Source organism: Mauremys mutica, chromosome 5 (genome assembly GCF_020497125.1).
Source record: "Mauremys mutica isolate MM-2020 ecotype Southern chromosome 5, ASM2049712v1, whole genome shotgun sequence".
Lineage (NCBI taxonomy): Eukaryota > Metazoa > Chordata > Testudines > Geoemydidae > Mauremys > Mauremys mutica.
This window is the reverse complement of record NC_059076.1, coordinates 38,633,242-38,652,108: the sequence shown is the minus strand read 5'-3', so window position 1 is coordinate 38,652,108 and position 18,867 is coordinate 38,633,242. Positions and strand designations below refer to the sequence as shown.

The following is an 18,867-nucleotide window of genomic DNA, read 5'->3' as shown; positions in this document are numbered from 1 at the left end:
GTTCCTGTCCACTTGTCTCAAGAAAAACAGATGCACTCTAGATTGAAAGGAGGGGAAGGAGAACACTGTTGCTTCTCTGCTCCTCCCTAGCAGAGCCATACTGATACCAGTAAGGCACAGAGCAGGTTACATAGGATACAGCTTGAGGCACGTCTAGCTGTCTTTTCACTGATTCTGCTACCCAGCCAATGAGACTAGCTTATCAGGTTCAGTTTTATATCTGAGGGTGCAAAAGTGAACACAGAGCCAGAATTCAAAAAGCTCTGGGACAGATTTTCATATGCCGGGTACCCTCTATTGCAACCAGATTTTCAAAATAGCTCAGCTCCCATTTAGGCATATGAGTGAGGGCCAGATTTTTAAAAGAGCTCACTAAAGAGCTTCACTAACTGAAGTTATTTTGGTTGCCATATAAAATCTATTATTATGTTTGTTGCAAGTATAGTTATATAAAAGCCCACACATGTACATGTTTTATTTCTCCAAATAAATTCACATACTCAATTATTTCAACCCACAATAAATAATCAACAGGATGCTTAAAATGTTCCAAAAGAAAGGAATGATCTAATGACTCCACATTTAACTATGCTTCCAAACTTATTTATTTTAAATTAATTTTTCAAAAAGCAAAGATGATGAATCCTATATTTTATTACTAACAAAGATTTTGGAGGCTTCCTCAATAAAATAAAGGTAGACATTTCCTTTTTTTCCTGTTTTAGAAAGACCAGAAAAGGACGACAGTGTTCAAGATTAGTTTAAATGCAACGTGACAATGAAAAACCAATAACTTCCCCTATAAATCTTAAATAAATTAACTACATTGAAAAAAAACCCCTCATGTTATGTTAATACATGGTTTTAGTGTTTATTAGACTTGAACAGTACCCAGACTTACTTTTCTGATGTCATCTAAAGTGTTGATCTCTGGAGACAAGCCGCCATGTACACACAGGAATTGTTGGTTCATCAGAGCCGCCAAGGGAAGGCAGTCAAAGGCATCCATGCAGGCATCATATACTCGTTCTGAATACTTTATTTTACCTTTTGGATAATAAGATGGTATCAGAAGATGGTGTTCAGTATTTTAAAGAAAAGGATGACTGTAATTTAAGGGCTTGGTCCTGCTCTCAACTAGAAAGAGCCAACGGACTTCAATGGGCGCAGAACTGTATCATAAAATCCTAAATAATATTTTACAGAAAATAAATCACTGTACATACTGAATCATCCCCTTACAACACACACACATATTTTGGGCACTAGAGATCTGGGTTACTTTTACATGCTGCTGGAAAAATTCTACATAATTTAATACAGATGAAACTACTAAGATTCTATAGAACTTCAATAGCATTCCATACAAGTCAGTCTAAAAGCTTATAGAATTTAATACAGAATTTTTTTTCTACGGAAGTGTTAAACCAACCAATTTAATACAGAATTATATTCCTGTTAAGAAATTCCATAGAAAGCTTTGAAATTCTGTAGAAAAGTTATTATTCTCTAGTAAATGATTTCCCATAAAGAACAGCTCTATGCAGAGAAATCTGAACTTTAACCCACATCCTTGTAATTAATTATCTGCAGAAACATCACTGTGAAATGAATGAGCTAATACAATGAATCCAAAATGTTAAATTTACCAATATGCATATTAAACTCAGTAAACCATGCAGCATTTGAGCCAATTAACATTTTTTCCCATCCTTTATGTTAAAGTGGGAATGTGGACCCATGCAATAGCTTCAGTTTATATTAATGCAGACACAGGTTATTCATTGTGCAAATCACAGTCTATAGCCAATAATATTTGAAGTACCCCAGTATTCTTTAATACAATAAAAGAAATAAATGCATGATACTGTATGTTTACACTTCCAATGTAGAAGGGAAAATGCCCTATATTAAGTAACAATCTTTTAAAGGGATTCTTAAGCTTTTTCATACCATAGATTAAATCTTAATTGAGCACTGCCTAACAAACTACCTGCCCTCCCAACTGCATAAAATCCTTGGTGGAGGACTACAATCCCACTCCAATTTACATTAGTTTACCTGGAAAGGTAATGTTAAGAAGTGTTATTTGTTCCAACCCCAAACTGAAGGAAGAGATGGTGCACAGTTGTACACTAAGAAACCAGTGTTAGCAGAGACACCAAGAAAATCATGCTTTTTATTTTGCAGGCACACTAAACGGAAGGAGCACAGAAGTGCAGAAACTGTGGCTTCCCCAACATCTACAGTATTTGATTAAGTTTCCCCAGGTATCTTTAGACTTCCCATGATTGCAATAACACAGTCCCTAACCCTTTCTTATTACCAATCCTTTCGCCTCTCCGTTTTGCCATATGTTGAAACAGAGATTTTTGTATTATATTTTTTCTTCAGTGGGTTTCCCCTTAAGAGAAGGATGGTTTAAGGATGCAAAATAATTGACATTAAGTACTACATGAGTATTTACTAAGTAACAATTACAATTACAATGTAATATGGAAGAGGTTGTAATTTAAAGCACACTTACATTCTTGTTTAAATGTGAAATACTCTGTTAAATGTCTACATTCATGATTCCCACGAAGTAAAAACAGTGTTTTGGGATAAAGGATTTTCAAGGCCCACAAATACAGCACACACTGTAAAACAAAAACAAAAACATGAAAATAGTGACAGTGATTGACAAAGGTATAAAATATTTTAGCCTTGTTTCAAAAGGTATACCCAGCAGTTTATATATTTTATGCAGATTGTTTCCCAAGCTTTAAGGTAGCTTCGTAGAAATTATTAGGCTTCAATGTAGTTTTATACTCTTGCTAAGTGACATTTTCTTTTTACACACATTTGTGTACCACAGCTCCTGAGAATTATTGTCTTCCATGTCCAGGGAAAATGAGACCATTCTATCTTGGAGGGTTGAACAGAAATCTGCCATGGAAACCATTTCACAGGAAAATCTGCATTTCATGACAGAAATAACAAAATATTGTCCTGGAACAATTTCATAAGCACTAGTGAAAAATCACTGAATTCATAAAATTGAAAAATTTGTATACAAAAAACTTGTAGAGAACACTGGCAGTTTTGCACAAGTCTGGAATCAGTCAGTCAAGCAGAGTTAAGACACCCATGGTTTGTCTAGCTCCACCCACCATGTGGACAGTGCTGGCAGGTTCTAGATCCTCGGGCAACAAGGTTTGGCAGGCGGCTTTCCAAAGTCTGAGGTGAACTCATGCCACAATCTTTAAATTAAGGTGCTCAGCGCCATTGAAAATTAGGCCCTTTTATAACAGTGCAGAACCACAGGCACACAGATTTGAAAATGTTAACCCAATTAAGTAATATTTGGGTTTTAATGAGATCAACGTCTGTTGCAGGAGAAAAAGAAAGTGCCTGAATTCAGGTTTTAGCATATACAGTAAAAAGACTTTGATTTAATCTACCAAATGTATTTATTATATTTTTTTTTAAACTCTCACTTATACTTTAACAGTATTTGGTCAATGATCTGGGATTTGAGAGAGTTTGTTTTTTGAAGTATTTCAATGTACACTTTGAAACCCTCATGCTTTTAGTGAACCATTTTTGGTGATTCCATTCTCGTTTATAATTTGACATTTCTTGGTCATAAGGAGGAAGGGGATGAGGCCATTGATGATCTTTTTAATCTCTGAATGTTTCAGTTTCTACTTTGTTTCCTCCTATGTTAAAAATGAATTTAACTCTTTCATGCTCTTTGTAAAGACACTATTTATTCTGTAACTATAGTTACATAAAACACAAACACCAAAGTGAATTTACTCTTGAGTTTAGGGCTAAGTATGCGTAAAGGTCTGTAAGCTTGGAGTTTATACACACAAATTTTTCTGCTTCCATTCCGGAGGTTTGGAGTGCAGTAAATAAAAGGAGCAGAGAACGCTAACTACGGAGCCAATAGATCCTGAGAATTCTGGCACAGACCAACTCCCTCAGACAGGAGAGCCTGCATCTACACAGCACACTTCTCAGCTCACCCAGCCTCTTTTCATTCTCTGGACAGTACTACCACCACCACCTTCTTGGGGGTAGGGGAATGGGAAAGGATGTCAAAGTGCAGAGGCAGAACCAGGTAAATTAAGTCGGACATAAATCAGTATTAAATTACTGTGGACATCCTGGAGGGTTATGTGCATATGGGGAGGCAGAACTCAGCTATCCTAGGGTTCACATCTACCCACACAGAGAATACCTGTGGGGAGCCTTCTGCAGGTTTCTGCATCTGAAAGGATTCTTTGAGCATTACACTTTAATGAGGATAGAGGTCTGATCTCAAAGGATCAACATTAATTTTATCTGAATAGCTTGACCACAACCACATCTTTTGACTTGATCATGTGTTCAGGAGTTCCTGAACCCTTTGATCTCTTTGGTGTGTTACACTGCTTAAATCCCAAAATATCAAGCAGTGCTAAGAAAAGGAGCTGAATGTCACGCACTTCTAGATTACAGTGAGAGAAAGAGCTCTAGCTTTTGAAGTTAACCTCAGGCTATGGCTCTTGCCAAGTCATCTTATCTTTTTTTGATACTTCAAAAATTGGGACAAACGCTGCCCAGAGACTTTATTTCATATATGCGATGCTTTGTTAATAAAAAACTAGAGGAGTGTAAGCCTTCTGGACCTCTTCCATAATCTACTTATACTGTTAAGAGGTTTTTCAATATTTTTTAAACAGGACAAGAAATTTGCAAGATTCAAAAACTAATTAGACACATACACACAGAGAGATAACAGAATATTCAGCGTTATAACAGTTAATGCAAAAAGATGAGTTTTGGGAGGGAGATAAACCTGTCTTAAGCCTGGAAGCATAGAGGTTTTAGCTATTAAGTAGTAGGGGGAAGACTTCCTTGAGGTGACAGATTATCCCACATTTACCAATGGTGTGGTTTCTTGCATCTTCCTTTGATCCCTCTGGTGCTAGCCAGTCAGACAGAATACTGGACTAGATGACCTCCTGATCTAAACGGGAAAGCCCTTTGTTCCCTGATACTGTTACGCAATTCAAGCCTAACATTTAAATTATGTTATTTTTAACAAAATGTTACAATTGGTTGGATTTTTTTTAAGGTCCAAGTGTTACTTTTAGAGTTAATCTTCCTCTATATTATTTGCATCCCAAACATTGTAGCACTGTGTCAGTGAATGAGAACAACTACTTGATAAACCTATTTTCGCTGTACAGACAAAATGAAATGCAAACTGAATGGTGAAAAAAAAGGGGCCTAATTCTCTACTGCCTTGCACCTGGTGTAATCATTTACGTGTCAGCACAGTGGATCAGCATTCACATGGCACTCCCCATTAGTACCCAGCCCGGAGAAGTTAATGAGCCAACTGGCGGACCAAATTCAGTGAAGATTCCTGGTCATCTGCCACTTGAGGCATGTTGGGCATACACTAAGAAGAACAGTGACTGCTGAGAACATGTAAATACAACCATTCTGATTTCATAACATTTTCTATCCACTTTGCAGAGCTGTTAATGACTCCAGAAGTTGCAAGGCTGGAGAACTGATTTACACCAGCTGAGGATCTAACCCTAGCTATTTAAAATTCCCTTCAGTGTTAATAGTCTACAGTATTATTAAGGAGACAAAACAGGAATTTTGTTTTTTGTAAACATGATTAAAAACTGAAAGTATTCCTTAACAACAAAAGGATACCCTCCCTCTTGGGGTTTTGCACGAAGAATATGCATTATTCATATTGATTTTCTTCTGTGGTCCTTTATGACAATTTATAGCAGTGACCTCCCAGTCTGGTCACTGCTAATAGATCTCTGAACTACTTTCATATGCTCGCAGACTGAGCTTATAAAAAATGGTCAAGTATTTAAAATATAACTCAATAAACTGCATCATGTAGTTTATGCTTAGTGTCTTTCAATTATTTCTATAAGAGACGTGCTGAGTTTATAAAAATGAAGAGGTGGCTTTTCTACCTACCAGCTAAAAGTCAAGCTGTTTTTCCCCATCATATGCATCATCATCACTAATAATAAATTCTGCAGTAATGAAGCCAGGGGTTTGCACAAGCTTAAATTTTCACACAACTAGTGATTTTCAGTGCCCAACTTGAGACACCTTAAAAGGGGCTTGATTCAGAGGACAGGTGTGCTTAGCACTTTTGGAAAATCAGGTCACTTTAAGGCATCTCAAGTTAGGTACCAAAGACTACAAAAGCCACTGTTGAAAATGTAGGCTAGCATATTAACATTATGCCCTCAGAGACATTTGTGTAACAGTGTCACAAAATTCTAATTTAGTGTGCTAGTTTACTGATGAGCAGCCAGCTCACTCCCTCTTAGCTATGTTGGTTCTACCTTAGCAACTGAAGTAAAAAATCTTTTAGCCAAAGTAGGCAGTTATCATATACATAGTTGCATTTCAGAATCGAAACAGACTTTAATGTCACAACATTTAAACCTGACCTTCCCCTCTTGTAAATGTAATTGTGACGAAGTTATATTTTGTTAGTATAAATTTTTGTTAGTATAAATCATTAAATGGTGAGACTCAGGTTTCCTATCACTGAAATCTGCTAGAGTTATTCTTCTGTTAAAGAGGCCACCTTTCCCCATTGAAGGTTTGTGTTTCTTTCTAAAGACGACATTTTATTCTAATTATAACTCTGGTGATTTTTCCCTATGCAGGTACCAGGCAGATCTGACCACATTTTATACAAAATCATAGGATTAGAAGGGAATACAAGGGTAATCCAGTCTAAACCCCTGCCAAGATGCCGGATTTGTTGTGTCTAAATATGGTTGATCACAAGGTTTTATTAAAACCTGATCAGCATCTTTGTCTTCTGAGCATTTCTTTTGTTTTAGTCACTCCTCACCCACCATGATCCCTCAGAGCCCTATATGCTACAGTGGGGTGGCAGTGTTCCCTCCTGGACAGAATGCAGCACAATGGAAGGACTCTTTCGTTTTGCTCCTTGTTTGCCACTGACTCAGTGTATGACCTCAGGAAAATTCCTTAATGTTTTTGTGCCTCGGCTAACAAGTCTGTCAAATGTAAATCACAATATTGATTTTCCTCGCAGGCATGCTGTGAAGCTCATTTAATGTTTGCTGAGTGTTTCCAGTTCTCTGGATGAAAGGTGCTCTAGAAATGCAAAGTGTTTATTATTATTATGGTGAAGTGGTCTCACCAAGGTTCTTCTGCATGATATGGCTACATTTAATAAGTAATTTAAATAAAAAAATCATATTTAAAATCTGAAGTTTTGACAGGGTCATCCATCACTGATATCTGTGCAGTCTACTTAACACCTCTTTTATTTATCAGTTAGATGTTGTGGATTATTCCTAAATCTATCTTTAAGGCTTTAAGAAACATCAGAAAGACCCAGTATTGCCAGTATCAAGCATTCAAAATTCACGAGATGCTGAAAAATCACAAGCTTGTTTTAATCATCAGGGGGATTTTAAAAAATGGATTATTTTTATTTGCCTTCAGGTTTCTCTAGTGAGGTAAGTTCTTGTCGAGTTGCCTTTTTGTGAATTTCATTCTGTTTTATCTTGTGTCATTTTATATCTGATGCACATGCATCCAGAGGTTACATTAGGCATACTTACAATTTAAAAAGGCAAAAGAGTTGTGTTGCCGCTGTTGTGGAATTTTTAATCTTCCCTTGTGAAATCTACAATGTAAGCCATTCCTCCTCCCCCACTCACTCCCCGGGCCAGAATCAGAGTAGTTTTTATTTTAATGTGTTATTTGAGAAGCATATTTTAGACATTAAGTTTTCTTTTTACCATCTGTTGAATATTCCCAGGCTGCTTTATCATCTTGTTTTGACACTTGCATGCTCCTTTATCACCTCTAGGCTTAGTTACTGAAATGCTTTCTTCTAAGTGGTTTCCCATATGATTTTATTTTAAATGATCATATGCAAAAATACTGTTGCAGTTATTTTCCTTTCTAACTGCTCAGCTCATGCAGTCCCTAGTTCATTCCTTAAAGAGAGACTCTTTTTAAAGCAAAACAAGGGGAGCTAACAAATAACCCAATTCATGTTATGAAGTGCTTCACTTAGTTTTTTAAACAAATACTTTAGGAACTTCAATTGGAAGTTAGATTTCAGTCTGAACTTCTCTCTTGAACCAGGCCACCTTTTTATTTTGTAATCCAAATTTTGTGCAATTGGGACCACCTGTTAGGCTCAATTTGTCCCAGGGACATCTCCGCTTCTGTACATGGATTTAATCTGCAAACAGGGGTGGGAGTAATGATGGGGTGGACAGCTTCCTTCATTACATAATCTCCCTCCCTTTCCTGTGGCCCACAAAGGGCTCTCTGTGTGTTTACAATCTGCTTAGGGGAAAAGGGTAGGAAAAGCAGGCAGGGTATTAGAACTGCACCTGCCCCCAGGGAGATTACCTGGAAATCATAACAGAGCTCCATCTGTATCTTTTCCACTCTCTGCACATGGGAAGAGCCCCTACTCAGAGGCTCTGCTAGCATAACTCCAACAGAGCTGCACTGCCAGGTATTGCAGGGAGTGGTGCGGGCCCCGAGAGATGGTGGAGACCACATGGGGCCTTGGAGAAAGGGAGCAGCCTCTGAGAGTTTTGCGGACACACCTGTGACTAAGTCAGTGAGTGTGGAGAAAGCAAACTTCCTCCTCCCATTATTGGGGGAGCTCCACAAGGAGATCTTCTTGGAGATGAGCCAGGCTTCATTCCTTGCTTAGGCAAAACTCCCATTTGATGTCAGGCTAATTGAAAGCCTGTTGCTTCTTCATTAATGTACACTGGCGTGGTGATATCACTGTTACCATACCATGCCCTGGAATTGAGTCTGCTATTGCTCAGCAATACAAAGGACATTGACTTGCCCTGAAATAAAGAGATGTTTCAATCTGGGCTTCTGTGCAATTTGAAAATAGACCATTTTAGATCTAGGATTCTTCACCAAAATTGGTGAAAATAAGGCCCCAGGGAACTAGAATTGTAGGCATGGGGAAAGATCTCTGCAATATGCAGAGGAGAACCTTGGATATTTAAGGTATTTCAAGAACAGCCTTATTCACTCTGCCAAAAAGAATAAAATAAACACTTCACACAAGAAATCTTACCTCCCAGCCCAAAAATATTTATTGAGAACTAAGATGTTTACTTGAGAACAGATTAGAGAATTCAGGCTACTAGGAAAGGTTAAAGGCACTTACTTCCCCCACACGGCACTGGAAAGTGGGTGAGTGAGGGATGTGGGAAATAAATCTTTTTACAGCATTCAGTTAAAAAAAACAAAACAAAAAAAAAACCTTATTTATCCAGAATGTACTTAGCAACAGTATTTACTTGTATGTAACTTATTTCTTGGATGCTGTTGATAAATAATTTTTAAAAGGCTGAGTTCACATAAGGATTTAAAATTTCAGATGCTTCTCTAAACCAATTTTGGTCTGGAAGTCAGAGTGGAAATTTCTGAAGATCAGACTCTTCCCCAAGATTTCCAGAACTACTTGGTTCATGCTGGGAATACCAAAGGCCAGTTTCTTCTGCAATTTCATAGACTGTTTCCAGATGATATACCAGCAAAAGCAGAAGTATATAAATTTATGAACCTCAAATACTCACATTTTGTTTGTTTTGAAGTTTGAAACAATTTTTGTTTTGTCTGAACTGTTTTGCCAAACCTTTCAAAAATGCTTAACATTTCTCTAATAAAATTTGATGAAAGATGTAAGCCTCTATATATTTCTGAGTGAGAGCAAGGATGGGCAATTATAAAATTTCATTTAAATAAGTATACAATATTACTGCATTAAATTTTGTGTACATGGTTCCCCCCCCCACAAGAGTTTGGTGAAAAGCACCATATAAATATATATATATATATAGATGGTATGGCATAGGCTACTAGGCATTTGACCTTCTGGATGATTTAAGAGAATTAAGAGTTTTCAGATCAATATCAAAACTTTTGACCTGTTACCTGGCTCTAGATACTGTTAGTGCAGAGTCACTCACGTCACCACTATTTTTTGGATTTAAAAATACTGGCCTGTGTTATTCATTTGAGTCAGTTTTATTCATGACTGGACTGACTTTGCTTGAAAGGGCAAACAGAGTTCCATACTCCACTGTTAAAAACCTGAAACATTCCACAAACACGGAAACATTATGAGTAGTTAGAGTCTAGGAAATTAGTTTACCTAATCAGATGTTCTAATTTGCAGAAGATTGTTATTCTGCGTAAAGAAGCACTGAGGAACAACCAAGGGAAAAGAAAAAATAGATAATTGGTGCAGAAAGTCTCAGTCAGTCACAAGAGGCTATGCCTTGTATCATTCTATCTAGAAAATAAACACGCTCGTTTGTTTCATCCGCCTATGATAACTTGTCTTTTAGGCCTTGATCCTGCAAAATCTTAACTGTGCTTAATTTTGCACATGTGAACAGCCTCATTAACATCAAAAGAAATACCAACATGCCTAAAGTTAAGCATGTGTGTATGTCTTTGGAAGACTGGGGCCTCTAGGCTGCAAACTCTGTGGGGTGGGGACTCAATTTAATATATGTCTTTACAGTAGCTAGCATAATGGGGCTCTAATTTGGTTGAAACCTTTAGGTTCTACTGAAATAGAAGTTTAATAAATAGTTATTATCATTATTACTGTAGGAAGCAGCAACAATTTCACACCTATACAATAACTCTTATTCTCTGGGCATTTCCTCTCCTAGGTTAGTTTTTAACTCATTATCTCATCCCTGCAAGCTCCATTCACTTCAGAATAACCATTTCCTCTGAAAACATTGCAAGGGCAGAAGATAGGAGGAAAATGTAGAATTTTAATTGTTTATTAATATTTATCCAAGGTGGAAGCCAAACTCAAGCAGCTTAATGGGACCAAGTTGGAGGGCCCAGATAATCTCCATCCAAGAATATTAAAGGAATTGGCACATGAAATTCCAAACAATAGCAAGGATTTTTAATGAATCCATAAACTCAGTGGTGATATCCTATAACTGGAGAATTGCACCTATATTTAAGGAAAAAAGTGACCAACAAGTTTTGACCTCAATTGTATGAAAGTTCTTAGAACAAACGTTGAAAGTGAGAGTAGTTAAGGACATAGAAGTAAAGATTAATTGGGACAAAAAACAACATGGTTTCACAAAAGGTATATCATGCCAGACTAACCTGATCTCTTTCTTTGAAAAAATTACTGAAATCCAGGTAGATAAGATCTAGAAAATCAGTTAAGTATTTGGTGCAGTCCCACATGGGAAATTATTAGCTAAATTGGAGAAGATGGGAATAATATGAGAACTGAAAAGGTGGGTAAGGAACTGGTTTAAAGGGGAGATTATAAAAGGTCATGATGAAAGGCAAACTATCAGGCTGGAGGGAGGTTACTAGTGGAGCTCCTTAAGGATTGGTTTTAGGATGGATTTTATTTAGTATTTTCATTAATGACCTTGGAACCAAAAAAAAGGGAGTGTTCTAATAAGATCTGTGGATGACAAAAGTTGGGAGGTATGGCCAATCTGGAGAAGGACTGGCATATCATACAAGAAGATTTGGACAACCTTGAAAACTGGAGTAATAGAAATGGGATGAAATTTAAAAGGGCAACATCATGCACTTAGGGATTAACAACCAAGGTACCAGTTGGAAGTGACAGAGGAGGAAAAAAACTTCGCTGTACTCGATCACAAGATGATTATGAGCCACCAATCTGATGTGGCCGTTAAAAAGGCGAATCCAATCCTAGGATGCATTAGGTAAGTATTTCCAGTACAGATAGGAAAGCGTTATTACCATTACAAAGGCACTGGTGAGACCTCATCTGGAATACTGTGGGCAATCCTGGTCTCCCATGTGTGAGAAAAAATAATTCAACCTGAACCAAGTTCAGATGTGGCCTACTAGGATGATGAGAGAAATGGAGAACCTACCTTATGAGAGGAAACTTAAGGAGCTTTGTTTGTTTAGCCTAACAAAATGAAGGAGGAGGAAATTGAGTGCCCTCTATCGTTAGATCAGAGGGATAAACACCAGGGAGGGAAAAGGAGTTATTTACGTTAAGGGCCAATGTTGGCACAATAACAAGTGGATATAAACTGGCCATCAATAAGTTTAGGCTTGAAATTACATGAGAGTTTCTAACCATCCAAGGAGTGATGTTCTAGAACAGGCTTCCAAGGGGGGTATCGGGGTCAATAAACCTAAGTTGCTTTAAGACAGAGCTTGATAAGTTTATGGAGGGGATGGTATGATGAGATTGCCTACAATAGTCTATGGCCCGTCCATGACTGCTATTAGCAAATATCTCGAACAGAGGGGTATGGGACGTAGTGGGGGAGGGCTGAGTTACTACGGAGAATTCTTTCTGAGGTGTTTGGTTGGTGTATCTCCCACATGCTCAAGGTTTAACTGATCACCATATTTGGGGTCAGGGAGGAATTTGCTCCCAAGTGAGACAGGTAAAGAAAACAAAACAAACACAAAAACCACAGAGTCTCTGCCGTCCTCTGAAGTGTGGGGCACAGGTCACTTGCCAGTTTGAACTAGAGTAAATGGTGTATACTCTCTAACTTGAAGTATTTAAATCATGATTTGAGGACATCAGTAACTCAGCCACAGGGTATTGGTCCTACTCCAGGAGTGGGTGGATGTGCCTTGCAAGGTGTAGGGGGTCAGAACAGATGATCATGATAGTCTCTTCTGGCCTTACAGTCTATAATATGCCTAGAGATTTTATTGTGCTAAGCAGCATCAACTATATTTTAATCAATTTAGTCTATTTTTGTTTATTCTACATACTCACATTTAATAGATACGCAGTGTGCTTTAATGTCTTCCCTTTGCATTTTCAAATTCCTTCCTCCTACCCTATGCAATTTCCAATTCTGTTTGTAATGATAATGGCTTACATTTATATAATACCTTTCATCCAGAAGGATTCTAAATACCTGGCAGCCTACAGATAGGGATAATTTCACCCACCACAGAAACACAGCCAGGTCTGAACTGCAGTGTGTCAGTTTCAAACTGCTGTGTGTTGTGCAGTGGAAGGCAGAAAGTGACATGTTTTATTTGTATTTCATTAGTATGTTGGCCCACCTTTTTATTCTATTTGGAAGCTACAAGGTGGCTTAACAGCCCCTTATCTGCACTGTCCAAAATAAAAAGGGGAGTTGGTGGGGGTGGGGAGGGCTCAGCAATGATCTGTAGCACAGACAGGCTCAGGCATTTTTACCATCGTGTCATCTAACCTGCTCACACTTGCACTGTGGTAAATGACAGGTCCTAAATTTGCCACAACAGATGCAATTTAAGTCTTCATTACTTAACTGGATCTCTGACCGTGTAACCTACGTCACGTTAGATAGGCTCCACTTTCTATTAAAGCTTACGCCAGGAAAACAATCCTCTTGAGATAAGAGAGCCGATGCTTATCTCGAACCATGTAAGGCAACCAGAGAGTTCTTACATACTGCAGTTTTTCATATCTTTCTAAATTTGCTATAGTAGCTACTGTGGATGCTGTCTCTGGAAGATGGGTCCTGCACACTGCAGTTCATTAGTCTTAGACCGTTCTCTATGCATCCATCCTATCTATACTAGCACTAGCTACTGTTGAAATTCTAGCTATCTAGACTGGTTAATTTGGGGTCTACAAGATAAGACATGACACTCCACGCTGTTTTTTTGTTGTGAAGTTGATCAGGACAGATTCAGAGTGAAGACTGCTGTCTACTGAATCACCAAAGTCACTTCTGGCAAGACCTGTATTTTATCATAGGGCTCCTACCCAATTTGAAAAAATAATCACACTGATGACTTACCTAATAGCCAGGGGCGGCTCCAGGCCCCAGCACGCCAAGCGCGTGCTTGGGGCGGCATGCCTGCGGGAGGTCCACCGAAGCCGCGGGACCAGCGAAATGTCTAGAGCCGCCCCTGCTAATAGCACATCCTCATCCTACAACTGGGTGCAGGAGGATGGACCCTTGTATCTGCACAAAGTGCAAGGGTCCTTCTGCATAGGAACAATTGCAGGGTCAGTGCTCTAGGCTGCCCATTAAAAGGCTTGTAGTTCAGATCTCTCCAAAATTTTATCATAACTTTCTCTCCCCTGTGCTGATTGCCTGACTCCAATACCTTCCAATCCTCCCTTCCCTTTCTTTGTCTTTCCATTTAGCTAATTCCACCCACCACATTTTACCAAACCTCACCCAAAGGATTTAAATAAACCACTAAAAGTTAAAATAAATCATGGAACTAACATAACCTTTGCAAACCATCACTCTGTTCACTCCACTCGTTTGTTAGATCTCTTTGCCAACCCCTTTGTGTCCCGTCTATTTGGATTGTCAGCTATTCCGGGTAGGGATTGTCCTGTATTCTATGTTTGTAAAGCACCTAGCACAAAGATGCCTCATTCTCAGTCAGCCCATAGATACTACCGTAATAAACGTACTAAAACAAAAATAATTTGAAATTCAGATAGGTGAAATTTAGATAAGTGAAAAGAGTGAAATGCATTTTTAAACATGCAGTGCTGGATGGATTGATTTCATTAAACTATTTTAATCATGATTTAAATCAGCAAGCAGGACACCTTGATTTACATCATCAGTTTTAATTCTGTTTTGAAATTTTTAGTTATTTTCCTAAAGAAAGGTTGATTCTTACTGCTTAAATAGTCCTAAAGCATTTTGATTTGCCCAATAAATATAGCCTTTACGCTATATTTTATATTTCTTTTTTGCTAACCATGAGGATACATTACATCTATACACAATTATTTAAGCAATTTTATAGCTTAATATATTTATTCAGATTCTTAATTTTTAAATGTTTTTATTGTGTTAGAAAATGGTGAATGATGCACTTCTTATTTACTAAATGATTATTTTTTTTCTTGTGATTTGTGTAAAGCTCCGTTTGGATGCAAATTGGAACTCAAAATGCACAAAACAGCATTTTAATATCTGTTTTATTAGTTAAATAAACTACCTTAAAATGTGCTGGATAAATAAGATAAAATGTTTTTTCAAAACATATTTTACATTTAAAACTAAAAAATTAAAAAACCTATCCTGGCCATGACCAAGGCTCGTAGGCACTACAATAATACAAGTAAATAAATAAATAAGTAACAACAATAATAAACTGTAGTTGGTAAATTGAACTGGTTTTTTCTGGTCACAATGTCTTTCAAAATTTTAGAACTAGTGTAGATCTCATCCCCTCACATCTACTGTTTATTCATAGAGTTGAACAGAAAAATAAGTATTCCTGCTTTTTTAGCTCCCAATCAGTTTAGTAGCTTTGAATGAACTAGTCATTGAACTAATTTATCTGAATAAGCCAATGAAGAAAATATTCCCTCTGCATCTGTAGAAAAGACTACTGCTGTCAAATGCTGGATTAGCGCTTCAACAAATTCTGGTGTAAGGTATTTAGCTAGTGACTTCCACCAGTTCAGTGGTTTGATTTTTGTTTTAAACTTCAGCAGCACACATGATTACTCAATTTTTTTAAAATTCAATTTACACTGTTTTAATAGATTATGGTAAATATAGACTTTAACATAGATTGTTATAATTTCAAATGTAATTTTAAATTGGTTTATTTTAAAATGTATTTTTTTAAACTAATAAAGGACTTTTTATGAAAAAACACTTATTTTTTCCACCCTAATACAGTGACATTTTACGTGAAACAAATTCTGTCCCCATGCTTGCCGTTCATAGTGATTTCTATTAAGCTCTCAGACAGCCATGCATTTGTCAGAGTATTATTAAAATCACATTGCAAGTAGCCTTGTATTCAAAAAGAGAAATAGCAAACTTACTTCAATACTGAAGTACCCTCTGTCCACATAGTCCCCCAAGAAGAGGTACCGTGTGTTGGCAGGAGAACCTCCTACTTCAAACAGCTTCATCAAATCGAAGAATTGTCCATGGATGTCCCCACAAACTAGGAGAAATTAAAATAGCAGTTTGTTACATCATCAGTTCAATTAGTGTTACTAGGTTAAGCACACACAATTTTAAAGCGTTTACCTTAATAATAAAAATGCTGTATTATATTCTATTGTTCATCAGCTATTTTCTGTGTGCCAACTTACAATTATATCTACATTGACATGATTTGTGAGGGTGGGCTGCCGGTCAGCAGAAATTGATGACAAATCCTGAGTAAAAACATCACCATTTTTCACTTTTTCATGCATCTACATCTATTGTACAAAAGGTTACCACATGATTAAGTAGTGCTTTTAGACCGATGTTTTACAAATGACTTGACATGTATTAAAATGTATTTATGCATATTTTATTTTTTAAAAATGCCCATTTCTTGCTATGGCCACTTTGTGCAAAACATATAATATTGATAATTAAAGGACGCATTAAAAATATCCAGAATAAGAAAACATGCTCAACGTATTAGTCCCTTCAAACAGTCTCATTCCCGCCTCCAATTATCACTATGCCTACCTGCCCTGTCCCCAAATCCATGTGAATATCAGTGGGCCTTGCAGCGTGCATGGATGGTCAACAAACAAGGCAGTACAACATAACTGATTGGTTAATTCACACAGAAGTCTCTCACTTCTGTGTTATACATGCATACAGAGTCAAAACAGAAAGAAACATGATAGAAAATAATGTACTACTTCTCTAGGTGCATGTTTCCAAGTAATTGGGCACACTTTTGTGTCTAACAAGCAATAAATTCACATAAGCTTTTGCATAAATTTCTGCATAAAGGTCTTACTGTCCTATTGAAAATCATGCCTCAACATTATTTCATGCTGTGAAGAAGCTGAAATCACTTCTCCTTATAGATTCAATAGTACAGCAGCTGTAATAAAGTTCCACCAAATTAAAAACCCCACAACAATGCAAACATCAATAATATCTCATTGACTCGTCACAGTACAGTGTCACATATTCTTTACTTTTAGTTACAAGAAACTAGACTCTCTTTTTCGAAGTATATAATAACTTCAGAATGGAGGAAATGTAGTGATCTATATTATTATAGTCTCTGCTCAACAATGGCAAGAGTAGAACTAGGGTTGCCAGATGTCCGGTTTAGGACAACTCTGATCAGCACTGCTGACTGGGCCATTAAAAGTCAGGTCTATGGCGCAGCGGGGCTAAGGTAGACTCCCTAACTGCCCTAGTGCCACACAAACTCCTGGAAGCGGCCAGCATGTCCAGCTCCTAACTGCAGGGGCGGCCAGGGAGGCTCCACATGCTGCCCTTGCCCTGAGTGCCGGCTCTGCACCTCCCATTGGCTCCATCTAGGAGCTGGACATGTAGGCAGCTTCTGGGATCCACCTGAGGTAAGCACTGCCTGGCCGGAGCTTGCACCCCAAACCTCCTTTGCACCCCAACCTCCTGCCCCAGGTCAGAATCCCCTCCTGTGCCCAAACTCCCGCCCAGAGCCCACACCCCGCATCCCCTCCCACACCCCAGCCCAAGCCCTGAGCCCCTTCTTGCACCCCAAGCCTCTCATCCCCGGTCCCACCCCAGAGCCCACGCCCTCAGCTGGAGCCCGCACTCCCTCCTGCACCACAGCCTCTGCCCCTGCATGGAGCTCCCTCTTGCACCCCAAACCCCTCGTACCTGGCCCCACCTCAGAGCCCGCACCTCCAGCTGAAGCTCTCACCCCATCCCACACCTCAACACTCTGCCCCAGCCTGGTGAAAGTGAGTGGGGGAGGGGGAGCGAGTGACAGAGGGAGGGGTGATGGAGTGAGTGGGGGCAGGGCCTCAGAGAATGGGCGGGGCAGGGCAGGTCCGTGGGGAAGGGGTGGGGCAGAGACAGAGCAAGGGTGTTTGGGTTCGTGCCATTAGACAGTTGGCAACCCTAAGTAGAGCAAATAATAAAATATAGCAAAGGTGGTGATCATGCATACCTTACTCTCATGAGTACCTATGAGAAGTTAGCGGTACCACTTATGAGTTAGGCCTGCAGGATCAGCTTCTATGCTCTCTTTTCTCCTTTGCTGTGCATTGCTGTACACCATGAAGTAAAGACTGCATAACTACAGTTCTTTTTTTTTAAAAACAAGTTTCTTCCATCAAATAGCGTAACTACATAAAGACTAGTGCTCTTTCACCAGTTTTGTATTACACTGTGTAATCTTTTCTTTCCAGGCGACATTTTATTTTCATGAGTTTTGAGATAGGAATCTTCAAGTGTTACTTAAAACACCTTCATCTGAAAGTGATTTCCAGCAAAGGATAATAACTATCATTCTATAACAATGCAAAAATAAAGTTTAAATTTAAATCCTCACACAACATGATGGAAAAGCTGTCTTTGTAAAGTCTTTTTTTTTTTTTTTTTTTTTTTAAAGATGAAGCTGTCATTATCTGCAATAAAGGAAAATTCTGGATCAATTTTATTTATGTAATTGGTTTAGCTAGCAAACTGTTTCAAATGAGCTGTGTTCCTCTGTGTACATATAGTGAGCAGAGAAGATCAGCGAGTCTTAGAACCAGAGCCAGAAAACCTTCTTTCTTCAATTCAGACAGAGAAACTTTTTAGTATTATAAAGCAGTACAATTCTAACAATTAAAAATGCATGGTTGAGAGATTCTGAATGTACTTAACTTAGATTTATCACGACCAGTGCCAGCTCCAGCTTTTTTCTCAGTGCTGTGTATTAAAGTAAAGCATGGGTCCTTGGCTAAATAGTTTTTAAAGTAATAATAGTGAACATGAGCTTCTTTTATTAAGAGAGATAATGATGCAAGGAGAATGTTATCCGCCGTCTGAAAAATTGTTTCTTTCATTGAAAATGAAGGTTAACCGAATTAGGGAAATAAGTTAATGCCTTAAA

General features: G+C 38.2%; 1 protein-coding gene across 4 annotated transcripts in view; it reads right to left on the bottom strand.

The window, feature by feature from the left end:
- PPP3CA (protein phosphatase 3 catalytic subunit alpha) overlaps positions 1-18,867 on the bottom strand; it is a 304,975-nt gene that overhangs the window by 77,026 nt on the left and 209,082 nt on the right. For all 4 annotated transcript variants that reach the window (XM_045018965.1, XM_045018964.1, XM_045018966.1 and 1 more), the window contains 3 exons: positions 15,863-15,987; positions 2,528-2,639; positions 902-1,047 (listed from right to left, as the gene is read on the bottom strand). In XM_045018965.1, the coding sequence (XP_044874900.1) occupies positions 902-1,047; positions 2,528-2,639; positions 15,863-15,987 (383 nt within the window). The remainder of the gene's footprint in view (positions 1-901; positions 1,048-2,527; positions 2,640-15,862; positions 15,988-18,867) is intronic.